Below are 25,492 nucleotides of genomic sequence, written 5' to 3' on the forward strand. Positions count from 1 at the left end.
GCTTTTGGACCGATTATCGAAAGCAGCTGTTCAGGTCGCGGTCTTAGTGACGTCCATCGATGAGCCGTGCGCATACTGTCACAAGTCAGAGTTTCATCTTTGCGTAACCTCCACGTGAGGGATTCACGCAATTCGACAGGACGTGCGCAATGGCGTGACTGCCCGACCTTGCCTGACAGGAACAGAATGGAGCGTCTGATCAGGCAGAGGAAAGAGAACCCCTTGGCAAACAGGGAGAGTATACTACCGGGTAAGCGGGAATAGCCTCTCTTGAAATTCCGCCCAGACACCTATCCTCAATGGCCGCAAGGATGGCCTCATGAGTTCGAGGTTATTACTGGCGGTGGGACGACAGAGCCGGTTACCGTACTGATACGAAAGGTTCGCGCCACACCTTTCGCGGGTACCCCAAAAATATAGCTGGAATCTTTCGTTTTGTTACACCAATTCGCGAGGGCTGTCAGTTTTTATGGCACACATTTGTTTACATGAACACACATTTCGCGGGGCTCCAGGGAAGCCACAACAAGGAGCGACAGCATCAAAGCTCCCAAACTGCTGGACATATCGTTTACTATATGTTTACGCATTGTCACGTAGCGTGCCAGGATGTCCAGCAAACAACAGTTACAATAAAAGGAAGCTATAACTATATGAAAAATTCAGTTCTGGCGTGTAAGAACTCAGTTCTGGCTGTTCTACACCATGTACACGGCGTACAACACATTCGTGCCACACATTTTCGCGACAAGCAAATAATTTTCCCCATAGAGCTTTTTCCACTGTGACACACTTCGTGGCCCAAAACGAAAGGTGTGGCGCGAACCTTTCGTATCAGTACGGTATTACGATACAGCAGCAACAGCAGGAGAGCTCCCGGCTCCAAATATTTCACCTCCATTCAACAAAACCTCCATTTCAACAAAAAACAAAGATGTCAGCCCAAAGCAGCCAGCCCAGCTTAGCCCAGCATGCATCCCTGTCGTACCGTTGTGCATTTCGTGTCGCTGTTTGTTACCGGCCTTATGGTGCATTTGCTCTGCCATTCCTCGACCATACCCGTGCACCTCTCTTTTCCACGCCGTGCCAGACCTCAGAGATTTGTTTGAAATGATAGTGGCCTCGGAGGATTAGGGCGATTGACGGGCTGCTAGGGCTGTTTCGCTGTTCACCACTTCTCCGCTCCTCTACGCTACTTGAAATCGTCTCTAGATCGACCTTTCCTGCAGCATGCCTGGTGATCGTCCAAACTACTAGTCGTGATTAGGTATTTCTTTTACCATTATACGAATTAGTCCGAATACCGTACTGCTACGAATTTTTCGCGCCTCACCTTTCGTTTTGGGCCACGAAGTGTGTCACAGTGGAAAAAGCTCTATGGGGAAAAATATTTGCTTGTCGCGAAACTGTCTGGCACGAATGTGTCGTACGCCGTGTACGCCGTGTACGCCGATTTGTGTATCGGGCGTTTGGATAAACCGCACCTGACTTTGGTGCCGCACCACCGGGCCTGTCTTCTGTTCTTCTGCGTAAACATATAGTAAACGATCTGTCCAGCAGTTTGGGAGCTTTGACGCTGTCGCTCCTTGTTGTGGCTTCCCTGGAGCCCCGCGAAATGTGTGTTCACATAAACAAATGTGTGCCATAAAAACTGACAGCCCTCGCGAATTGGTGTAACAAAACGAAAAATTCCAGCTACATTTTTGGGGTACCCACGAACGGCGTGGCGCGAAGAATTCGTAGCAGTACGGTACTGCGCCACAAATTTCGACTTCATCTGCTCGTTTCGTCCCTTGCTCTTGCTTAGCCTGTCGTATATGTAAACCGCACCCCGCGTACAGCGTGGCTACAAGCACTAGTAGCCGTCCTGGCTCCGCTGTAAGAACTGTTTCGTGGCGGACACTGCCCAGCGCCCGAGCCAACCTTGGAAATCCAGTAATGTAGCGAAACCCCAGTCGACACAAGCCCAATATGACACAAGCCCGAGCCGAGCGTTACAAAATTACGTCCTGTATCTGCCTGACGAGGGCTGGTACGTACAGGTAAAGCTTCTACTGCAATCATGAAGTGGAACATTCGTAATCTAAAACCAGAGCTTTGTTGGGGTGTTAGATTGTGGGAGTTGATGGGGTGTTACACTGTGGGCGGCGCGTCCCGAGAAAGGACGAGCACCGGGGGCCCTGACCGGGCCGAAACACAGCGCAGGGGCAGGCGCGCGGCTATACGTCCGTCTGTTCCTCCGCGCGCGCCTCACTCCCTCACTCACGCCAACCGGGGCGCTCTCCCAGCCCCTGGCTAGGCAACACAGCGGCGCAGAAGACGGGAACCGAACTAAGCGAGAGCCGCACGAGCCGCCACACCACCTCTGGGCTATCTGGCCCCACTTCACCTGGCCAGCCTATTCGCGCGCTCTCTTCCCTCTTGACCAGTTGAATTCCTTGCCAAATATACAGTCCCCGTCACCACCACCGAATTTCACCTTATCTACCAGCGCCCCGGAAAGAGGAAACAAACATTAGCACCAGAATCAAGGTGAACTCACACTTCAGCTGCTGCTATTGCAATTTCCCATATGAAACTGCTCAACACAGCACTCTCATCAACTCTCTCCCTCTCGAGATGCAAGCGGACTCTTACTTTGGCATCGTTGTGAGTATATGGTGCAAGCACCACCACAGATCTCGTTTCTTCCCCGCTTCCTCAAATGTAACCGTTCTGAATTTTTCCATTCGCTCGCTCGTTCGCGCGATCTCAATTAGAGATTTCCGCCATTTCCTTACGCCCCAGGACATCGGCACCGTGGTGTCGTCGTTGGTGGCGGTTACGGGTACAGACAGCCCCTCTGCTGCACGGGTATCATCCGGCTGGTATCAAGCCCCAGAGCTGCGCGCCGGACACGGGTTATCGCCAACGGGGAGAGAACGGCAATGGGTTGGATGGGAAGGAATTAGTGCGGTTGTGGTTGCATTCATGATTGCGTAGGGATACACGATATGGACTCAAATACCGCAACTTTGGCCAAACATTCGCCACTTATTATTAAGCAAAAGGAAGGATACCGTGGGGCTGATAAAGCAACGAACAGGCTGTAGATAAGCCGTACGGCATGCTGTGCAAATGCACAGGCAAATTGTATGTTATGTCGTACAAGACGTAGAGGTGATGTCTTTGCATGACCAGTTTAGCACAGCCCTATTCAGCACAGGTGGAATTGCCAATCCACATTCCGTCCTCGTCACGCCTGAGTCCGTCCTCTCCTAAAGCAAGGTACTAGAGGCCGCAACTAAGGCCGAAAGGCATGAAACTGCACTTTCCTGAAGCACAGCACAGATCGTACCTTTTGCGCGCACCTCCATCCGCGCGAGTGATCCCGGGTCTTCAGTCTTACGGGTAAAGAACCAGAGACCTGCACGAAAAAATGACGACCACCAATGTCATACAGCGGCCGAGCTTATGGTATCGTACTGTCGTACATGGAATCATTGGTGACACCACATCTGCGTTGGGCTGACCCCGGCGCACATGCTCAATATCCAGACCTAATTAATTTCCCAAAACTCAGAAAGCACAGTTCCAGCACCCGCCCAGCAACCCGTACACATAGTGTGTTCGGAGAGCAATGGAGAGGATCGAATTAAGCATAAATAAACCTTAGCGCCGTTCATGAAGGCGAGCGAAGGCGCGTGTACACGGCTACCGTATTCCAAGTTCTTGCGTCCCCTGTTTTTCACCCAGCCTCTCAGCCGAATTCCGTGCATGCCTACCTCCCTTATCGACGGACGCCAACTGCCCGAACGGGTTACCACCACCACCACCACCACTTGCACCATCACCGCCGCGGGTACTCGGCCAACCCCCCGCCGTCGCCGCCCTCGGCACAGCAGCTGGTGTCGTACTGTATGGAACTGAGCTGCAGCCGTCGCCGCTAGGGCTTGTGAATGTGGGTGGGCCCCCGCTGATGATGGCCCACTCGTACCTCAGGCTAATATTCTGAGAGTAGCCTGCAGTTGCAGCAGCAGTACCAGAAGCGGATTAAATAAAGCGCAGGACGCGATGGCGATAGCGGTGGCAGGGGTTGTGATGGTGCCGGCGGTGAAATCGAACTCCAAAGTACATGCTTGAAATGGGACCTGCGTGAAGAGGCCGTACCCCTTTTTTCATCCGTTTTCAACCCTTTTACCCGGGCAGGTAAGCACCTGTCCTGTCCCTCAATTCCCAATGGCAGTTTCCGAAAGCAATACGAGGCCCATCTATCTCCTGATTTCCGTACACGTCCTTGTCGTACTCACCCACTGCCACAATCCAGTAGGGCCCGAATGCGGCTCTCCAGGCGTCCCCAGGCAGCAGCTGCTGCAGCAACTCCGGACCGACAAGTAGCTTGCCGTCTCTTCCCTTGGCCTTGAACGTGGTCGGGACTGCTATCAGCCGTGATCCTCCCAGACTGCGAAAAGAGGACGGTTGGAACACTGTAAAAAGTCGTACGGCTAAGACGACGATATGTTTAGTGACGGGCCCAGTGGCCTTGGCATGTCCAGATGGGGTGTGTGTGTGTGTGTGTGTGTGTGTGCGCAGAGTTCTTTGATGAAGTGCCGTGCAGTTGACGCGCTTTCTGTAGAGCACATCGCATTAAAAATGGATAGACTTTTCTAGCTTAGGAGAACATCATCGTCTCCTGAACTTCGCAGTGCTATCGTCCTTATGCCCTCGACCCCGACCCCTACACTGAGGCCCTGGGCCCTCCATAGTACGGTGACCAGGGCCGTACAGGCTGTCGTACCTGCCGTTCTTGGAGGTCCCCACGCTCGGCCCGTTGACGCCGCCCTTGTTGGCAGAGTTGTACACAATGAGACCTCCCTGTTGTGGGTTGTGGGTTATGGTAAACTGTCAGCGGAAATCGGTCAGCCGGCGCCAGGGAGGTCCCGTTGTGCACAGCACTGTGCGGCACGCTGTGGTGGCTTAATTAGCTGTGGCTTTGCTCAGTTTGCGTGATGCTTTGTTTGCATTGGCCGCATGGCATGCTTTTCTCGTAGAGCTTTGGCTGGGTTGGTCAACGTTTAGCTGCATAATGGGGCTTTTGTGTCTCAAGTTTTTAGCATGCGAAATGCATACAGGGCGTCAGCCGCTGGTGCAGCCAAATTGCAGCCTTCGCCAAACAGAGCCAGCCAGCAAGTCGGTCATTTTGACCTCTACTTCCTTCGGCATCTTAACTTGGTGTCGGTCAGTCGACAATCTGGGCCAATTACCAGAAGTGTTTCCTGAGCCGGGCACCTCGCACGCGCTGTTGTTGCATGACCCCCTTGCTCTGTCTGTTATCAAGGTGTATACAACAAGTCTTTTTAGGAATATTACTTAGTTGGAGCTTTAACCCCCTTCGTAGTCCGTAGTTGGCACAGGGGGCCCGACAACCGAGCCGTCTATCGCCATAACAGGGCCCATTATCAGAGTGGCGGCCGTACCCGAATTTCCTTTGCCTTTCGTTCTGATTTTTTGCCTTACCGAGACGTTCCTTGGATCCAGAAGCGTGTACTCCGCTCGTACACAATACGCCTCATCCACAGGCTGGTAATCGAGCGGAATCTGGTCAGTGATTGCGGGATATTGGCGTGACGGGAGGGATACCTTCTAACGAGTCGTTGGTTAGATTGGGGAACGGGTGGATCGTGTGGTGCGCGTGAGGCGAACAGCTTGTTTGGACTTTCAGATCAGTAAATACAGAATAGACCTTAATATACAAATACAATGGAGTTAATATTTTAAATTGTTAAATTAAACAACTCAACAACTTCATGACCAGCGTAGCAAGGTGAAATGCTGTCATGGAAATAGCGACGTGTGGACTGTAGGTCCCCCCACCTCAAAGAACTCTAACTTACCATTTTTTGTACATACCAAGGTGCTGAGATGTATGCAGCGAGGTTGAGCGATGTCAAGTTGCCGAAATTAGGAGGTGGACATGGCCCAGATGGACTGCCACTAGTGGGGAAGCTACCTGCGCTGGGTGGTGTGCCATGCACCAGTGTTGCAGTGATGCTAATGAAAGCGGCTACCACGGGAATTAATAAGCCTTCCATTGTGGTCGGGAAAGCCCGAGGCAATTGTATTTAATTTGTTCTTTTACTGATCAACTGTATTTATGCAGGCAGGGATATGCAATTGTATGACATAACGAATTTTACGGGGCGTAAGCTTGGCGTAACCCTACATGGTGTACGGTTGGTGTAACCCGCAGTTATGCCAGCCGGACAGCAGACCGTCCTACAAGAATACGTACTCATTTTATACGTAGTGCCCGTATGATAGCCATTATCATACCAATTTTTTTACCTTTGGATGAAACCAATCCGTCATCATCCTATCCTAGTTCCCACCGCGTTGCCGAAGAACGGACACGGGATAACGGGAAAGCGTATCAAAAGCTCTTTGGGCTTCCTGCAGGTTGCAATAAAGATTATCGTTGACTAGATAAAAGCCTAATATGAAACCGACAGGAAATTCAAAAGTGCCTTATCATTATGTGGACGAGAGGGAGTGTTACCGCTTATGCTGGTCTTTTTTCAAGACCGGATCTGGAAAAACGTTAATGTTGTCAATCACCTAACAATACCGCATCTCTCGATCCCACGTCAGGCAAAACCGTTTAACGGACATGTCGCTGTCTGGCTCTGTGTGCTATGCAAGGGTTATTGCTTAGAGCCCACGGCGTATATATGCCGCGGCGGCATCAATCCCAAAGACTCTGGGACGAAATGCAGTCGCACATGTTCCGTCGTGCTCCGGTCTTCCTCATTCCACCGACTGGCCATCTTGGCTAATGCCATTAGGGCTAGGAATTATCACGCCACATCAGGCATCCCTGATATTCCATCACTTGAAGCCGCGACCAGGGACGCGACCATCATCCCTGCACCCCAGGTCTCCCCGCTGTTCCGGTTTCAGCCTTCCTTCGACCTGCTTTCGTTGTCAAGGACATGCCCACGAATGCTATGCTAAGGTCGTACAAACGCCCCAGAGAACCTTATAATCAATGAGCTGATTCGAGAGTATTTGGTATGATCGCTTATGATAGGCACCTTTTTTCAACCTTAGAACTTCCCTGAGCTCAGCTTAATTATGTCGTTTTCTATGTCTCATCAATGCGCCCAGTGCGCCTGCGTTCAGTCAGGCGCACCCCAGCCAGGTGTTGCTTCTTTAGGGTCGCTGCGCCGGTCACCTCACCTCGCTGCAACGGTGCGTAGCAGCAATAGTAGCAACAGTACCATGCTTGATCGGGAACCTTTTGACTCATGAGTTCTCATCGCACCCCTCGTCTCCTATCCCCGCTGGCGTATAATATGTCCAATATGGAAACGGACTGACCCACGGGTCCAACGAACGTCGCACATTCTGTGCTGTGACGGGTCGCGGGGGAGTCGCCCCGATTCCGAGAGACCGCCCTCCTCTTTCCCCTCCAAGAAAGCATATCATCATATTCCCCGGCCGTCAAAATGCAAAACAGGTTTATACGATCGCGTACGACAGTATACAACATTTGATGGCGTACAAGATGCTCAATTACTAATTAGAGCAGGATACATGTCGATGCTCTGGAAAGGGCTATCACGGGGAAAGCCTTCAACCTTCAAAAGTTCGACACTTCACGTTTTTGCATCTCACCATTGTCAATTATTATTTACTTGTTGCCCCTTGCATACCCCTCACTCCTCAAAACAACACGTTGACGCGGTGAGCCAGTGTAAGCTCCGTCTTCGCCGTCTTCGCCGTGTGAGTATTCTCCATTTTTATTCACGTAGCAGTAGTCAGAAGTTGTAGCTAGCAGCAGGAGCAGCAGGAGCAGCAGCAAAATGTTGACAGTGCGGACGGCGGGGTTCTGGTTTCTGGTGGCGTTGATGATGGGGCCGATGATGGCGGCTTTGGCAGAGAGCAACAATGATGAAGCGCAAAATGGCAGTGGCAAGCACAAAAAGGGCGCAGCACAGCCCAACAGCTCCTCAGCTACGAGCTGCCCCCCGAACGCGCTGGTGCCATTGTCGTACTTTGACTTGGTGGCCTACGTGGCGGCTCCCTGGTACGTGCAACGACAGGTGAGGTGCCTGCTGCAGAAGTGGGGACTCCCGGGAAGCGGGCTGATACACACAGGGCTGGAGGGTGGAGTAGGGGGGTAGTAGGGGTGTGTGTGTTTGCTGACGCGCCCAGCCAACCTCCGCGCCCCCAGGTCCCTCTGAACTACCAGCCCGTGAATGAGCTGTACTGCGTCAAGGCGGAGTACGAACTAATCGACCCCAGGAATATCTCGGTAAGCACAAAAGAGCACGTCCAGGGTATTGGGACTACGAGATGTATCATTACCTACACTCTCAAGCGTCTGCAGAGAGTTTATCGCCCCTCGATCATCGCCCAGACATCATTCCCTCCTCCCACCTACTCACCTACCCACCCACCTTCGCACCCAACCCAAAGGCGGGCATCGTCGTCAATAATTACGCAAATGTGGGCAAAGTCAACGGACCCTCCAGAGGTTCGTCCAAGTACGACAGGTACAATATGCGCCAACTCTGTACGACGGCAGGGGCACAGTACGGCAATATGCAAAAATATGCGAACACACGGTGATGGCGTTTGGGGTTCCGTTGTACGATTTGTTAAAGGGATGTTCTGTGTCGTACAGATAGCAAGTACACAAATAACATGTGCCCCATCATAAAAATAGTTCAAACATAAGAGTCGCAGGACGATCTCCTTGTTCTGACGGAATTTGTAATGTTTGTCGTACAGGACGAACAGCTCCCGTTTGTTAGGTTTCCCCGCCAACCCCGGAGTCGAGGCTCGTGATGGCAAGCTACTTGTCGGTCCGGAGTTGCTGCAGCAGCTGCTGCCTGGGGACGCCTGGAGAGCCGCATTCGGGCCCTACTGGATTGTGGCAGTGGGTGAGTACGACACGGACGTGTACGGAAATCAGGAGATAGATATTAAGCTTTAGAAATCCCTCAGAAGTCCAGCTGTTACAAGTTCAAAACGCCCAGAAAGGGGGTGACATGGCAAGTTCACAAGAAACGGAGAAAGCTAGACAATACAATGGCCAGCTGTACGGCCCGTACACCTCCCTCCCTGCCATCCATCCCCGGATCCTCTCCCCTGCCTCCAGCCTCCGCCCCCGACACGCCGACACATACACACATAGCCCGTGGCGGGTGCTCACGGCTCTCATCCCGGCCTTTGTTTGCCCGACACCTCACACCATCTCAACTTTCCTCTCACCCTTGCGGCTGCTTTAGACCTCCTTCCACCGCCACCGCCACCGCCACCGCCACCACCGTAGGTCTGTCCAAGAATCCCACCCTCAAGTACGACTGGGCCATCATCAGCGGAGGACCGCCCAGGTACACCAGCCCACGCGGCAATGGCTGCAGCTCGGTGCCGTACACGGGCAACACCACCGCCTGTAGCCAGAGCAATGCTAGCAGCAGCAACAGCAGCAGCGGCAGCGACACCTGCATCTATCCAACCACCACCAGTACGGCCACAACAACCTCAGCCGCTACGACAACCGCCAACGTAACCACAAAGAAGGACGAGACCAACACCACCAATGTCAACGGCAGTGGCAATGTCAACGGGAACAACAGCACCAGCCCCAATCCGGGCCGCGACGTTCAAGGCCCCGCTACCACAGTCCCTCAGGCATCCCCACGAGCGGCGCCGGCAGACCGACCCATGGGTGGTCGGGGTCCGGCAGACTTCGACCGGGGCGGTGAGGGGGCTGAGGGCCGAGGGGGCTTTCAGGGGGGTTCAAGAATGGCTATATTGGCAGAAGTGGGAGAGGATAGAGCCTCGGAGCTGGAGGGTTGAGGCGGACTGCAGGGGACATACGGGAGACATCCGACTCACACCTCACACACCAGCCAGGTCATGCCCTCGGGATATACCGTCTCATGTGATCACAACGCCACCGTGTTGCAGTACGTAGATCCCCTCCTCCCCCCGGCCGCCCCCAGGTCTCTGGTTCTTCTCCCGTAAGCCAGTGGACCCGGAGGGCGCCCAGGAGATGGACAGGAGGGCGAAAGGTGTGGGTGCGGCACACATTCTTCGTGCAGCCTTGGCGAGCACCATGTCCGCCCCATCCGAACACCCCAACCCACGCAGTACCATACACCAACGCTGAAGGGTTTCCCTTTCACCCTTTCGGGATAACGGGGCCCCGGGGCTTCAGAGTGTAATTCGTGGAACCCTGGTGCTCCCATACACTCCGTCTGCATGCCTGTTTGTGCCTGTTTGTGATCGCTCCGTTTCCATTCCATGAATCCGGTTTCACACCGCTTCTACATATTTGTACCATTCGCTCACTAATCTCCCTTCTTACCCCTCTTATCCCCCACCCTCATCAGCTCTGGGTCTGGACACCAGCCAGCAGCTGGGAGTCCTGCAGGCGGGATGCAAGTACGAGTTCGTACCCTGACACGTGGCGCAGTGGCTCACGATACCATATGATCGTGGGGAGTGCAGGGTTCCGGAGCCGCGAACATACGCACGTGTGGACGCTCTTCTATGGAAAGAGAGTTCCTGAGAGCTCCGAGATGGGCTTCACACACATACATATACATACATACGGGCTCAGGCGGGCATGGCGTACTAACGTGGTTCACGACGCATGGCGCCCCGTTGAATTACCCACATGTGGCGGGTTTGTTTCGGAGCGCAATCTGGAAGTGGACGGATTAATCACACGATTATTACAGCAAAAGCGGACTTTCACGTCGTGTATCGGTTTGATTTGGCCCGTTATCTCAAAACGAAGTGGTTTCCGGAGCCAATATAAATATACGAACCCTTCTCACATGCTCCTCTCGTGACACAGCCTCCGTACTTGAGTGTTTGACGTACTCTGCTGTACTACGTGGTACTATAACCCAACGTAAGGGGGTTAAAATTGTTGTTTATCAACGATTCAACAACGAATTCCTGAAGCTCTTATTGTGTTTCCTAACTCTTGGGAGACATGATATTTGGATGTACACATGTACGAATGTACGAATTTACCCTTCCATAGACTCTTACGTGCGTGATGCAGAGCAATGCGCCGTCCGCACGGTCGTCCGTACGGAATGCACAGCAGTTACAGCATCTGCCACGTCTGCAGCGGCATACGAAGTTGTTTCGATATCAGAGTTCAGGCAAGGGACATTTCATCATGGGGATTGGACTAACTCATGTCACGAATCAGCGGCTGGACATCTGCGTTGCCTCCTCTATAACAATCGCAGGCAGGTGTATCTGCTGCCCTGGCAGTGAGACCACACGCAAAACAGCGACACAGATCTATCATTTGAGCTCGAAAAATAGCAAACGACAAGATCTACAGGTACCTCGACACGAGAGTGACAACATAGTGGTGAATGAAGGAAAAATTATGATTAGCACTTACAGATAAGCCTTTGCTTTTGCCTTTCGGTATCTCCTTTTTACTTTTTGACAATTTTTAAAAAGCATGCGATCCAAAATCTGATCTAACTGATAGGGTTTTTGGGACCTGCGGGCGGCACCCTGTAGTCGGTACATGTAGGTCACCTCTGTCCGTTGCGACATATGCCCCGCAGAGCCCACTGAGCGCTCTGTTCGGCTGAGCTGCTAGCCAGGGGAGTCCGGCACCCGGGCGACTGAGTTGCGACGGCTTACATGTCCCGTCGTGCGTTTCCATCGGCCGCCGCCCATCGCCGGGCGCCCATCGGGAAAACCACAAACCCCCAGGGATGAAGAGCAGCTGCTGCTGAAAGGCCGCGAGAGTGGTTGGGTGGTTACCGTTAACGACGTTTTTGGCGGCGTTACGATCACCGAGCGAACCGAAAGCGGTACGACGGAGGGTTCCCAATGTAGACATATGCCCCCCCTGTTCCACACATCATATGCAGCAGCCATTCCGCGCCTGTCCGCCGGAGGCGCCTGGCTCCGTTTAGCGTACGTTTAGCAGCACCAGGTGTTATGTGGTAGTTAGTGGTAGTTAGTGGTAGTTAGTGACAGTGGTTGTAAAATGCTTGAAAACTGACCCAAGGTCTTCTAGACAAAAGCTCATAGAGAAAAACGCAACTTTACGGTTGAAATTAAAGCAAGGCCATCGCGCTCCGAGTGTAGGGAGTTGCGAAATCTCTCGCAGTGGTCAGGGAGTTGCTCATTGTTGGTGTCCCCTCAAACCCCCTGCCATCGAAAGTGCTTCCCGGCTTCCTCGCTCCAAACAACAGACTCATGTCCATTAATTCAGCAGTTGAGCAACTGGGGCAACCCAACAATTTTGTTTCAACCACGTCATCCAGCCCCAGTTGACCACACCCTTCAGTTTACTAGGCTGTGGACTGGGTTTGCGGGAATCACGTTGCGATAACCGGCCTGCGCCCCTTTCACGACACCACGCGCAACGGCTTTTTGAAAGATCCAAACCTTTTCAAAGACGAAAACATTATGAGTATACATAACCTTTTTGAAAATGGCCCCTGCTTGGCTGTGTGTTAAGCGTGGCGTTTCGCCCTTCCGTAACCGTCTGCTGTTGGTTGTCCCGTACGCATCCCACCCGAAAGCGACGAACATGGGAAGAGTTGCATAGCTTGGTAGGTTCAATTATTGTGCTGAGTTACTTTGATTTTCCAGAACCGAAATGTTTGATGATTGCTCTGAGCATCAGTTGCTAAAATATCTGACTGAGGTCCTCAGTCAAAAAAGCAACCCCCCTCAGGAACGAGACAGCCTTACGCAAAAGTTATCCTAAGCTTTGCGACCATAAGGGTATCTGCTCTGATGCCTGCATAATTTAGCGGGGTGAGGGTGGCGGAGCGCAAGCTCTTCAGTTCTCCTTTAACGAAAGCGTTCACCAGGATGGCACCTGTGTATGAGAGGATAAACGGAAACTTTGATGCAACTCCGCTGACGCGGTCTTTGCGTCAGGAGGTGCGGCCAAGGCTTCGCACACACCAATTTTTGCGCACCGTCTTGACTTGCAACGCCATGGCATGAAATTTGCAGGTTGAGGGCTTTGAGGAAATAGTGTGTTTGATGGAGTTGATCGATAACTCCGTGGAAGCCACCATAGATCGTGCGGGTAAGGTTTTGAGCACTCCGGCAGAACGAAGTTGTGCGAGGATGGCTGTGGAGCCGGCTGATGCTCCCCGGGCTGCCTGATCCACCCTGCCTACAGAACCAACTATTAGCATACAGCTTATATTTAACAAGGTGGATGAGCACGGAAGGCCAACGAACGAGGGTTCACAGCTCATCATCGAAGACAACGGTAAAGGGATGAGCAGGAGGCAGCTGGTGCACTACTTCCGGGTTTCGTATACAACATCCCACATCCCCTCAATCGATCGAGGTGGGTGAAGAGTCCTTGTCCGCCCGACCCCACCCAGCCTTTATTGCCATCTGGGTCCCGCTTGGCAAGTACACGGTATTACATCGTTATGGTTGTAAAACGATTACGCTGGAGACAACCTGACTTTTATACTGAGGGATACTGAGGGACTTTAAAAGTTGGAGCTACAAACCATTGGTCTGTACCTTCGTTTCCGCTTCCTGGCGGTCCCTCGTGGAGCCCCCCTCAACTGGGTGATGAACGGCTATCCACTTACACCCTTTCCCCTGTCCCTTACCCAGCTTGCCTGCAAACGTTATTACGACGTAATCCATCTGGGTCGATCGGTCCTATTTGGGTCGTTCTCCCTTGTCGTTCAAGTCCTCATTTGCGTCACGCCGTCTCGGCCTGGCGTTTCCTGCTCTTCATGAAACTCACCCCTCAACCCCATCTCTATCAAGCCGTGGGGTTGCTGGTTGGTGGTTTCACATGTGTATTTTCCGTCACTCAGGCACTTGTTGCTCGTCTTCCCATATAGTATTGCACTTCCCTGTTTTTTTCCTTCACCTTCCCTCCCTCCTTTTTGCTTTTTGCTCTTTACACATGACTCCTCTCTCCCTCCTTCTCTTTTGACATGATACCAGAATCTCACCCGGGGGTGCTGCCGTTGAGTGCCTTCATCAACCCCAAGTTGAACCGCTTCGGTCGAGGATCCGCATCTGTGGTGTACTTTGGCGACATGGTGGAGATTGAGAGCTTCCAGGTAGGCGTGATAGGGAGCTGGGGACAGTTGTATTGCACGACGCATACAACGGGGTAGACAGTGAAAACAGTTCCTTACCTGACTCATGCCTAATGCGTAGCGGCGCCTGCCCCTCCCGCATACTCTGTCCTTTCCACCCCGTCTCCCCGCAGGCCCCGCAGGACCCCTTACAGCCCTCCCGAGCCTACAAGGTCCGGGTAGGTGTGGGAGAATGGGGAAAGAGAGGGGGGCTGGGAGGGGGGACGAGCCTTGTAACACAAGACGCAACGGGGTTCAACTGTACCGACGCCTCAGGCAACAATTGCTGGTCCAGAACAACATTGTAATGCCTGTTATTCCGGAAGCTCGAAGGGGAGGGGAGTCAGCTGCAAAAATGTAAAAATGTGAAGCAACAGCAGTCGAAGTTTGTGAGGCAACCAAGCAACCATGCCACGCCGCTTGTCGTTTTGGGAGCCTTCCTCGGGGTGGTTGGAAGGAGATATGAGAAGAGGGGAGGGAGGAGTGCATACATGTGCGACGACCCGGCCAACCTTGAAGTTCCAGTTCCTTAATGTAACGAGTAAAAATAAAAGTATTGCTGGCACCTGCGAATGTACGATGCCGTCCAGTGGGATTTTTGCCTTCTGCTGTACTCCGGCGTATATTTCTGAAGTGGCGGTGTTGATGGTGGTGAAGTATTGTTGTTTGTGGGGGATGAAGTAGTGGTCGTGTTGGTCGTGATGCTCGGTTAGGGAATGGGTTGGGTAGGTAGTAATGTGGACTGTCGGGAGGATATGGCGGTTAAGAAGCCCGATTTACTCTTGTCCTATGTCCTGCCTCCATCCTTCTACCCAGCCACCTCTCCGGCCCCTGCTTTTATTCTTGTGATTTCGTTCCTTCATCTATCCTTCCCGCCCTCCTTCGGCGCGTTCCAGCTGTCCCGCCGCGCCTCCCTACCTTCCCCTGCCACCCTGCCTTGCCTCCCGTCTTACCCGCCTGCATACCTTCCTCTCTGCCGGCAAGCAGTGCGACTACGGCGCGCTGCTTCGGACCAATAACTGGACCTTGGACATGTACGAGAAGGACCAGGAGGTAGTGGAGGAGGACCTGAGTAAGCGGGGAATGGAACTGCCAAGGCAGGAGCGGCGAAAAGGAGGCTGGAGGGGCTTTATGTGGGGTGGAAGTAGACCCCAAATAATGGATTTAGCCTTCGAGGGTCCTGAAACTGCGAAATCGTTGCCGACTGTACATAGCACCACACCAGCAGATTATAAAGCAATTGCGCAGCTCGCCCAAGTGGTTATGGGGGGTGAGGGCAGGTGGGGTAGGCGCGGCCTTGGTTCGCTGGGCTCAAAAGCCCGAACGAGTGGAAGGAAATGAACCTCATGCAAAAAAAACATGGGGGAGGGGCCCATGACGTGAGTTTTTGGAGGAAAGGGGCCTGCTGTGGGGGAGCCCTGAGCTGGTGCGGGAATCAGGGCGGGTCACTGAGTGGGTGTAGGTCTTACGGGCGTTGATTGGGATGAGGACGCGGAGCTCAGGCTGGAAAAGAGGCCCAGAGGGAGATGTTGCGGCGGGACGGGATATATGCGGACAGGGATGGGATTTGAAAAGCTAGTTAAAAGAGTAGTGGAATGGATTGGAATGGGGCTGGCCCTCTCTGTCCTATGTCCACGCGGCACAATCTTCGTTGGAGTGCTCGTTAGGTGTACGGTTTGTTTGTGTAGGCTTAAAAACTTTAACCCTTGTACGAAATCCATCGTACATCTCACTAATTATACCAACAAAGCGTACATGACGACTTGGCCCATTGAAGTGCTACCTCGGTATGTGTTACCTGCTTGCGTTATTACGTGTAGGATGAAACGCCTGACGCACGACTGGCTCTGCCGTCCACCAGCCCTCTCGCTGCATGCTTTCTCCTCCCCCCCCCTAATTTGCATGTGACTCCCTCCCTTCACGCGCAACTGAACTGGGAAACGCCACACACGTACACACACAGACGGGTGGACCATCATCCGCATCTCGCAGCTGCTTCCTGAAAAGGAACGGGTCCTACAGGATGTGCTTAGCCTGGAACAGCTGGCGAAAAGGGTAGGTGGGGGGGGGAAGAAAAGAAAGAGGGAAGGGAACCATACTCAAATGGTAAGGGAGCGGATGCAGAAAGATACTCTTTGAGATGTGCAGAGGAGGCCGGTTTCTTGAGCCCCTTCTAACAGGTGGTTATCTCCTTAATCACATGCTCGCCCGACTCCTCCTCCTGCCCCCTCCATTCGTCGGCAGGACGGCGGCGGTTGACTCCTCCGCTTTTTACACATAAGTCCCTCCTGCGTTCCCATTTCCCATGCTTCATTAGTGCATTTTGCGAATAACCCCCTCTCCCGGTCGCCCTCCATATGACACCCACTCTTCCTCTCCCCCTCCTTCCCGTCCACAGCTCCAGCAGGCGTACCACTGGTTCATTTACGGCGTCCCGGAGGTGCTTTGGAACAAACTGCCACCAGACCTCACAAGGGGCTGCAGCCGACCGAAGGGTCAGTGAAGGGGAGGGGGAGGGGAGTGAGGTTGGTTGGGTAGACAAGGAGGCGGGGCAAGGGGGGAAAGGTAGGCGCTCTGTCCATTCTGGAAAAGGTGGTGGATGGGGAACGCACTAAAGGCAACGGGGCCGGAGGAGCAGGAACGGGAAACTGGTGGCGGAAGGTAGGGCAGCGATTATCATCCCGTCCATAATTTGCGCCCAAAACCGTCCTTTCACCATTTTGCGCCCACACTAATCCCAGCAATCCCTTACCTTCATCACCACGTCGACTCCTCGGCAGGCGGCCTGAAAATTGAGATCAGCGCGTACTCGGCGAACAATCTCATCTTCCAGGCCTGCCTCTCCCGCGATTCGCCTACGGGGCCTGGTTTCGGAGGCCGCGGCCAGATGGCGCCTGGCCAGTCGGACCTTCAGGCTGTGCTAAAGGAGTGGGAGGAGCTGACGCTGGCAAATCGGCATTTGGAACCTTGTGTGACGTGCATGAGGTGTGTGTGTGGGAGGAAGAGGTTTAATGGCGTACGGGGGGAAAACTAGGGGATCGGGCGTTGGAAGGAAAAGATTGCCAACTAACCATGTGCATTTATGGCGAGTGTCAGCATAGTTATGTTGGGTTGGGTGGATGAGTGGTTGGGTGTCACGCGCTTTGGGGGGAGAGTAGCGGGCTGCGCTAGCATTTCGCAACCCAACTAGCACGCCGCGTGGGCCACCTCGCCGTACATGCGGTACCGTGCAGGTACCTACCGCCGGGTCACCCCACGCCAGGCGCGCCGTGCCGGCCGCTGAGCAGGTTTGGGGGTCCGGAAACAAAAGAAGAGTTCGGTGCCAAAAGTGGCGGTTCTGCCGGCGGTGGCAGAGGCCCCGGCCCCGGTGGCGGGGTCTCAGCTGCTACCTCATCGGTCCCTGCGTTGAATCTTCTTGGCCGTGGTCGCGGTGGCAGCGGTGCCCTCCCTCCACGGCCTCCAGGCTCTGTCCCCGTCGGTCCGGATGGCGGTGTGGAGGTGATCGAGCTGCTGGATGAGGATGAGACGGACATAGACAGGCGGCAGAAGGACTGTGTATGTGACTTTGTGCTGATCTGGCTATTCTTCCCGTACCGAGCCTGGTGGGTTGGAGAGAAGTGGAGTGGTGCGTGTGCGTGCGTGTGTGTGTATGGGAAGGGAGGTGAAGAGGGGGCAATGCGGTTCCGGAAGAAAGGTGATGGTAGGTGGGTGGGTGCTGGATGGGTATGCGTGTGTTTGGGTGGCGATTGTGACACAGGTGGGAAATTTATTGAGGGGAAACTGAGCCAGTGGCTGGCTGGCTAGGACAGGGCAACGAGGGGCCTTGTTTTGTATGGCAGGGAGGTCTGAGGTGTGACCATAAAGGTGTTTTTTGGGGGGAGGGATAATTCTGGTAGTACTCCCTCATCAGCATGGCTGACATAACCCCATTGCCCAACCGCCCATGCACCTATCTGCACTCAGCGCGAGGAGCAAGCCTTTGGGCGACGGAGGACATGAGTGAGTGGACGCGACGCACGTGAACTCGAGAGTGTGTATGTGTTTTTATTGCCATACATGAGGGGATTATGTATTCGTTTGTGAAGAATGGCTGGATTTTGGCGGGACGGATATTCGATGTCCGTGGGGGAAATCATGTGCAAGTCCGTGGGAGAAGGGAGGGGGAGGTTTATTAATTAAGGCCCTCAAGAGGCGCGAGGGGGTTGAGAGCATCCATCCTTTTGCCGTATGTATTGATGGCAAGTTCGGCACGCAGGCAAGCAGCACGGCATGAAACCAGGCAGGCAGTAAAACGAGGTCCGGAGAGAAATTGATGATTCATGAAGGGAAAGGGATTCATGGATTCTTCAGGGAGTTTGGGGTGTTAGTTGGGGTCTTAGGGAGGGGGTCTGGGGAGGTCATGCCATGCCGGCGAATTGCGCATCCCGCTTACCTCCCATATCATTGCCACCCCCCTTTTACGTCCTATTGACTCTGGGCGTTGGCGACGTGGGCGTCGTCAGTTGGTTGTTGTTTGTGATTTGTGCACCATATGATGAAACCCTATGTACGCGACCCTGTTTTGCTTCTTGCGTATGAGTTATCCCTTTTCCGAATTTTTTTTTGTGTTCACGGCGTCTCTCGGCAGCGTCGAGGTGCCGGTCCCGAGAGCCCCGATAACCCCCACCACTCCCTCCCAATTTGTGCGTACCTAGATACAGATACAAATGTACCATCATGCATATGTACCTACTTGCAGGCTTTTTGTGTTTCCCTTCTGGAGCGGTAAGGACATGATCAAGTCCAAGCTGCATGGGCAGTTCCCGGAGATTTATAAAGCAGCTGTGGCGCTGGCGAGGAGTGACCAGGAGGTGCAGGTGGGGATATGGGGCTGTGTGCCCGCTTGGTTTTGGGTTTGGGAGGGTGGTTGAGAGGTGTGGTTGAATGGTAAGTACATGGGGTTTGGAGAGGTAGCGTGTGTGGGGAAGATGTGTGGGGGAAAGGGGAGTTTAGAGGTGGAAGGTGCAGGGTGTATGAGCTGGTGCTTGATAGTAATGATGTTGATGATGGGCGGCGAAGGCGGGGCTGGGGGTGGGCCGATATGGAGAATGCAGGTAAGAACCTCAACCCAGCGCCCAGACCCAGATATGACCCCATCATTCGCATCCACCGCAAAACTCTTATCTAGTGGCCCCTGCCAATCCTCTTCTTCCCACCCGTCTTACTTGTTTGCGTTCTCTTCCAATGTTCTGTTCTCATGTTCCTCGTTATCAGAATCACGCGCACAAGCTGGAGGACCCCGGCCGGTTGGTGGCTTTGCTGCTGGTGTCGCCGGACGCGCTGGCACACCAGCACAAGTCAGATTTCGAGGGCAAGGCCTATGAGGTAGGGGGTTGGGGGTGTGAACCCGTCCTTGTGGGTGGTAGGGGTATCCACTGCGTGTTGCTTAACTTCCCTCTCACTCTCCCTCCCACTTGTATTACCGCTTGTACTGTACAGCTCTTTTGCAAGGCGGGTCCTTCCCAGGGCCGCCACTACCGCCCTTCCTCCGGCGCCCAGCCGCGTCTGATGACGTACGTCTGGCAGAAAGATCTGGAAGGAGCGGGAGGTGACGGCGCCGGCGCCGGTGCCAGCACCGACGGCACCTGCGGGAGTGCCGAGGGCAGTGCCGGTGGTAGCGGCCGGAGTGGCGGGGCCCGCCGCGGCCGTCGCAGCGGCGCTAATGCGTTGATACTTGGATCCCCTGGACGGCCTCCGCCGCTGCCTCAGCTGGGCCACGCGGGGTGGTATGAGGACCTCGCGGGGGGCTGGGCGGCGCAACAGCTGGTGGGGGCCTTCCATGCCTGGTTCCTAACGGTGAGACGGGAGGAGTGGAGGGTGTGGGAAGGGATCTAGGGGCGCAGAAGAATAGAACTTTATACACTCCAACCGTCCTAACGCATTTCCAGAGCGTGGACGGTCGTTTTCTCGTGACGGACCCGAACTACTGATGCTAAGTCCTATGCGTTAGGCAAGTCCTTTCCTGTCGAGGATGAAATATCACTTGATGATTCACGCTCGATTGGAAATGATTGCGAAGTGATATATCCACCCTCGATAAGTAATTTCTTAACGCATTGTACTTAATGCGCATGAGCATTTCATTCATACGTCAACCCCTTTTCCCCCTTCTTTTTCAGGACGAGGACGGTCATTTGGTGAACCCTAGGATGGAGGAGCTAGCGGCTCTGGGGCTGCCTGAGCCACACGGCTTCAATCTGGCGGAGAGGGGCTACAAAGAATGCGGCGACAAGTACTCGTACGGGGAGGGAGATCCAGTGGAGAAGGGAGAAATGGTAGGACATGTACCGCATGTCGCATACCCATTTCCCTGGATTGTGCTACGTGTGGCGTGTGTTGAAACCCCCCCATACACACGACCGCACACACGCACATATATGCACCCATGCACAGGATTTTGTGCACTTTGCAATTTTTGCATGTACGGACCCATAACGTCACAATCCGGCAGTCAGTGCTTTGGGCGTCGGTAGTTCATTCGTTGATCCGTTTGCGTACAACCCTCCCCCCCCCCGGTGCCTATGATGCGTGGGTGATGCGTTGTTGGGCATGCAGGAATCTGCTTTCTTCGTTACTCAACCCTTCCACTAAGACGAATGTGCCACTCATGTTCACCGGTACCGATCCGTTCATTACCCTTGCCGAGCTTGCATGACTAGGAAAAACCACTCGCTAGGGTTGCTCATGGTTGAGATGTGTTCGCCGCTTACGCCACGAGGCGATGCTTTCCTTTTAGCTTCCTAAGTTCCTAACTCCTCCTGACCGGACGCCGCCGCTCCGGAACCCTAACCCTGAACCTACCCGCAAACAAGTTGATGTTGGTGGACGCCGTAAAAGCCAATCAGAAGTTTCGAGGAGTTTCGGGTGGCAGAGAGGACGGGGGAGGAGGAGCAGCAGCAGGAGGAGGAGGAGGAGGTGCGATGGGCCCGCCGGCCGGCAATGCGGCAGGAGGCGGAGGAGCAGCCGGAGGTGGTGGTGGTGGTGGAGGTGGCAGGAGTCGTGCAGGGTGGGCTCGTCGCATGGCTGGCACCGCCCGCATCGTGGAGAAGTTCTTTATCGAGGGGTCGGATGCGGCCAAGCAGCACTACGCACTTGTAAGGCCGTGGAGACCGCACTGGGCGCCCAGAGCGCGTGAGTTGCACACGTGCACGTGTGTTTCGGTGTTTGATGAAACTCCCGTCTCCCGTCCACTGTCCGTTTGGACCTGCCTTTCCCAACCTCCTCTGCAGCTCCTTACTTGCCTTGAACATTTCCCTCGGCAACGTCTGGGCTTGACTGTCTCCCCGATTGTCGGGGGTCGGTTCCTGATTATGACCACCCCCTGCTGGGGCAACGGGCAGTCACCTCATCGCTTGGGACTTCAGCAGTTTGGTACTTCGGCGTCTGCGATTGTTCTCTTAAGTATAAACTTAAACAGAGGTCCCTTCCTTCATGCTTCAGAGACTGAATGTCAGGTAATAAAAGATTTAGCTTTACGTTATGTGCGAGAAGGATATGGTACGTTTAGTACCCTTAAGTACGTTTTGATTCCCCCTGCTTGTAAGTCGCTGAATTCGAAACGACGTGCTTTAGTGGGGCCGTCGTCATTCCCAGTTCTAGCTCCCGCCCGGGGTAGTCCCTCCCGTTCGGGTGACGTTCGGGTGAGACGTGCGGGCCCCTTGCCTTCTTCCTAATCCCCTTTGCTTCCACTCCTTCCCTCCATTCCTTCCCTCCCGTTCCCGCTCCTCACTTATTTCTTTGGCTTATGCTGGTAGCTCCCTCCTTCCCTCGCTGCCTCTCCCCTTCTCCCAGCTTCACTCGCTCGTGGTTCGTCTTTCCCTTCTCCCTGCCTTTCCAACCATCTCCCTCTCCCCCTCAGCGTTACTCTCCGAGAGCATCATGGAGCTGCAGCCACTAGGTCGTGGGGTGAATCGACTGGCTGTGCGGAGGGGCGAGCAGTCGGAGCTGATCCACAAGTGGGAGGGTTTCCTGCCCAGGATGTTGGCAGTGGAGCCGGATGCGCAGGTGGGAAGAAGGGAGGGGTGGGGATGTGGGTCAATGTGGAGGGGCCGGGAGGGCGAGGGGAAGGATGTTTATGGAGAGGAGGCTGCAGCGGGTTCAGGAGGATTGGGAAATGGATGGAATCGTTTGCAGAGAAAACCGGAATTGAACTGCCTGCGTCTGAAAAAGGGGGGCAAAGAAAGGACACGAGGAGTAATAAAAAGGAGTGAGTGATGGAAAGGAAAGACAGTCAGTACGGGGGAGGTCCGTCTGAGAGCTAATGGAGGAGGGGGGCAAGGGTGAGGGTGGTTGTATTTGGGGGCTTGAGGGGAAGGGCAGAAATGATGAAAGGTGGCCGTACATCCCGTAATGGATATCTGTGGTAGGGAAGGGAAGACTGACAGTGTAGTGGGATGAGCGGTCTTTAGGGGAAGAGAAATTGTGGGGAGGGGGGGATAACGGGGTAAATGGAAAAGGACAACTGCCACTCTGGTGATCCAGAGTGATGCTGTGATCTGGTTGCATACGTACCCGCTGAACATGATCGTACAACCGTACGACAGATGGGACCACTGCGAGACGAGTACGATATCAATCATGCCTTTAACAGCATTACCGTTTACATCGCCGGGAACGGGACTGCGACGGGCGAATGTGGCGGGGCCAGCGGTAGTGGTGGCGCAGCCGCCGGCGCCGCTGGCGGCAGCAGCCGCGGTCGCGGCCGAACATCCAAGGCAGCGCAAGGCGCCGCTGCTGGCCCCGGTGCGTCAACGCTGCCTGGGGCCGCGGCAGCGGGTGCAGCAGGGCCTAGTGTTTCGCCGCACTCGGCGCCCCATCTCCCCTGCGCGGATATGTCCAAGACCCAGGCACATTACCCCCATTATTCGGTGGCGGTTGCCTTGGTGATTGAACAGTAAGTCGTCGCGGTTGTGGCGATGGCATGGGAAGGACGTTTGATACATGGACAGAGACATAAGCCGTGATCGGGGCACGGAGGAGGAGTACGAGGAGAAGGAGGAGGATTAGGAAGCAGGAAAGTCCACCACAGCGGCACGCCGCTGTCGATGAATTTCCGCCGCGGAAGAGGCCGGGTTGCTATTCATTGCCACTCCTAGAGCTCTTGAGTCATTCCTACTCTGGTCATATGGCGTTACAGGATTTGATTGGTCTTGTCTTTTTCGAGTGTGGGACTGTTCTTGTCCTCGTGCCTTTGTGCTCTTTGCTCTCGGATGTCTATCTTTACGTATGTATGTTTTTATTGCCCCTGTTGATATACGACGTGTCCGGAAATACGTCTACGTAAACGTCTGTCTGCCCGCCCCTAGCAGGTGGCGAGGGGGAAGGGGAGGGCGGTCCAGGGAGGCGGAAGAGTGGACCCAGCTGACCAAACTCAACTCACCCTCCGGCACAGGTCTTATAGCGGGAAATCGCACGTAAGTGGTGAAGGCAGGAAGGGAGGGGAAAAAGGGGCGCGTGTAAGAAAGGGGCTAAGAGGAACTACAGCGGTCGGGTGAGGAGAACAGAAATGCATTTCGGTTCCTGTGCTCGTCCTGCAGGCTTTGGGCAACCAGAGGTATGGAATTGAGGGGTTTAGGGGGTGTGGGTGCTCCAGGGACGGCCACAAAACAGGGTCTGGAAGGAAGGGAGTTGGGGGCACTGAATGCTGCGGAAGGAACTAATAAGTGGGATGGATGGGCGAGGAGGTAAGGGAAGGGGTTAAGACGAACCACTGGCGAATGAAGCAGGTACCAGAGACGGATAGTCCAGGAGAAGAAGACAAATGCTGCAGGAGTAAGGGAAGGAGATAAACGGGGGTTTTAACCAGAGCCGCCTCTCTCTTGATCGCTTGACCTTGACCTCCTGCCCTCTCTCCTCCGCTTTTCTTGGCTATCCGTCTACCTCTGGTATCTGCTTCAATCGTCAGTGGTTCGTCTTACCTCCTCTTTGGCTTTGAAAGTCCGCAGTTGTTTCTTTGACTGACTGTTTGCGTATAATTCCTCCTGGCTCCCTACGCCGGCTTGGGTTCCCGTCTTATTGGTTGGCTTGCGGCTGGCAGGTATACCTTCACTGGTTTTGGCAAGCACATTCGGCAGCCTGGCAAGTACCGTTTTCGGTTTGTGCCGGAGGAGACGGCGGTTGCGTTGCTGGATACCCAGCAGGAGCTGACGTACGAGTTCAGGGTGCGTGAGGGCGTTTGTGCGTGATTGTGTGGAGAGCATGCCGTTTCGTCTCGCCTTGTGCTGGAAGAGTACTGTGGCTACGTCGAAACGCGGCGGTCGTTGCGTGTCGGTTTTAATGAACTAAGCCGCGAGGAGGAATAGGGGAATTGCCTCGTGAGCAGCTTAGTACTCCGCGCCTTTGTGGTTGGAGGGATGATTGGAGGGTTGCTGGGGGGTCGTGTACATGTGCGTGCATGTTTCTGTGCGCACCTGTTTTCAATGCGTGCTTCCTGTGCATGTGTGTTTGTATGCTTCAAGCCGCGGTGAGGAAATGCGGTAGTGGTGCACGAACAACTTTACCGAAGCGAGCTCTGTAGTCCAACGACATGCTAGGATTTCCCATTAAAACCGTAGGCGTAGCTTGGATTATTCAAGTAGATGCCGATTAGAAGAGTGGTTTAAGAGCACACAAGAATAAGTGGCGTTGTAGTGGCCTAGGTGGTGTGTGCTTGTGGTGTGTGCTTGTGGTGTGTGCTTGTGGTGTGTGCTTGTGGTGTGTGCTTGTGGTGTGTGCTTGTGGTGTGTGCTTGTGGTGTGTGCTTGTGGTGTGTGCTTGTGGTGTGCTTGTGGTGTGGTGGTGTGTGGTGGTGACCACAGAGAACGAGGGCACCTAAAGTCCCAAGTAGGTAGAACCTAAAACCTCTTCACTGCGCCGATACTAACTTAATAGAGGAAGAAGGAAATATAGGAATAAGAAAGAAGTTGTCGGAGCAGGAAATAAATGGCACTCGCCGTTATCGTCCTGCCATTCAATGCGACCCCTACCCCAAAACGACGGCCAAAGAGGCGGCCGTCCGCCGGCTAACGACAAAATGACAACTGACGGCTTATCATTTGACAGAAACAAACAAAGTACTCTTTGGCCCTAAGCAGCTGATGTTGTTTTAACATCATTTTTCGCTTTTTTGCATGTTTGACGTTCTTTCTCCCCGAACCGGACCACCCTCCCATCAGGTGACCAGTACCCAGCCGGCGGCGCTGGATGCCTGCTTCGTCCTGGGAACGGGGAGGGAGCCAGTGACGACGACGCCATTGCCCCGGCCGCCTGTCGTACGGTTGGGGGATCAGATGCCGGACCTGGCCGTGACCCTGCTAGACAGCCGGGGAGGAAAGGTGCGTGCATCCGTGCGTGTGTGTGTAACT

General features: G+C 54.1%; 3 protein-coding genes across 3 annotated transcripts in view; 2 read left to right on the top strand and 1 right to left on the bottom strand.

Annotated features, from left to right (window-relative positions):
* Positions 1–2,118: 2,118 nt before the first annotated feature.
* On the bottom strand, positions 2,119–6,071 carry VOLCADRAFT_103569 (uncharacterized protein; the record flags this gene model as incomplete). Its single annotated transcript, XM_002947741.1, has 7 exons — positions 2,119–2,883; positions 3,338–3,406; positions 3,765–4,001; positions 4,290–4,441; positions 4,778–4,854; positions 5,497–5,577; positions 5,874–6,071. The coding sequence occupies 7 exons, from the start codon at positions 6,069–6,071 to the stop codon at positions 2,822–2,824; spliced, it is 876 nt and encodes a 291-aa protein (XP_002947787.1). The 3' UTR covers positions 2,119–2,821.
* A 1,770-nt stretch (positions 6,072–7,841) lies between these two features.
* VOLCADRAFT_88022 (uncharacterized protein) lies at positions 7,842–11,618 on the top strand (the record flags this gene model as incomplete). Its single annotated transcript, XM_002947611.1, has 8 exons — positions 7,842–8,081; positions 8,213–8,293; positions 8,458–8,534; positions 8,773–8,924; positions 9,317–9,748; positions 9,993–10,061; positions 11,259–11,356; positions 11,592–11,618. 8 exons carry the CDS (start codon positions 7,842–7,844, stop codon positions 11,616–11,618), a joined length of 1,176 nt encoding a protein of 391 aa, XP_002947657.1.
* A 1,240-nt stretch (positions 11,619–12,858) lies between these two features.
* Positions 12,859–25,492, top strand: part of VOLCADRAFT_88023 (uncharacterized protein) — a gene marked incomplete at both ends in the record, with an annotated part of 28,693 nt that continues 16,059 nt past the window's right edge. The window contains 22 exons of the mRNA XM_002947612.1: positions 12,859–12,930; positions 13,006–13,081; positions 13,178–13,351; positions 13,975–14,093; positions 14,246–14,290; positions 15,096–15,381; positions 16,075–16,166; positions 16,510–16,606; positions 16,892–17,096; positions 17,345–17,713; positions 18,075–18,110; positions 18,850–18,967; positions 19,365–19,475; positions 19,590–19,946; positions 20,270–20,425; positions 20,988–21,156; positions 22,009–22,154; positions 22,694–23,043; positions 23,542–23,563; positions 23,687–23,703; positions 24,187–24,310; positions 25,304–25,462. Coding sequence (XP_002947658.1) covers positions 12,859–12,930; positions 13,006–13,081; positions 13,178–13,351; positions 13,975–14,093; positions 14,246–14,290; positions 15,096–15,381; positions 16,075–16,166; positions 16,510–16,606; positions 16,892–17,096; positions 17,345–17,713; positions 18,075–18,110; positions 18,850–18,967; positions 19,365–19,475; positions 19,590–19,946; positions 20,270–20,425; positions 20,988–21,156; positions 22,009–22,154; positions 22,694–23,043; positions 23,542–23,563; positions 23,687–23,703; positions 24,187–24,310; positions 25,304–25,462 — 3,300 coding nt within the window. The remainder of the gene's footprint in view (positions 12,931–13,005; positions 13,082–13,177; positions 13,352–13,974; positions 14,094–14,245; positions 14,291–15,095; positions 15,382–16,074; positions 16,167–16,509; positions 16,607–16,891; positions 17,097–17,344; positions 17,714–18,074; positions 18,111–18,849; positions 18,968–19,364; positions 19,476–19,589; positions 19,947–20,269; positions 20,426–20,987; positions 21,157–22,008; positions 22,155–22,693; positions 23,044–23,541; positions 23,564–23,686; positions 23,704–24,186; positions 24,311–25,303; positions 25,463–25,492) is intronic.

The sequence above is a fragment of the Volvox carteri genome, assembly GCF_000143455.1.
Source record: "Volvox carteri f. nagariensis unplaced genomic scaffold VOLCAscaffold_7, whole genome shotgun sequence".
Taxonomy (NCBI): domain Eukaryota; kingdom Viridiplantae; phylum Chlorophyta; class Chlorophyceae; order Chlamydomonadales; family Volvocaceae; genus Volvox; species Volvox carteri.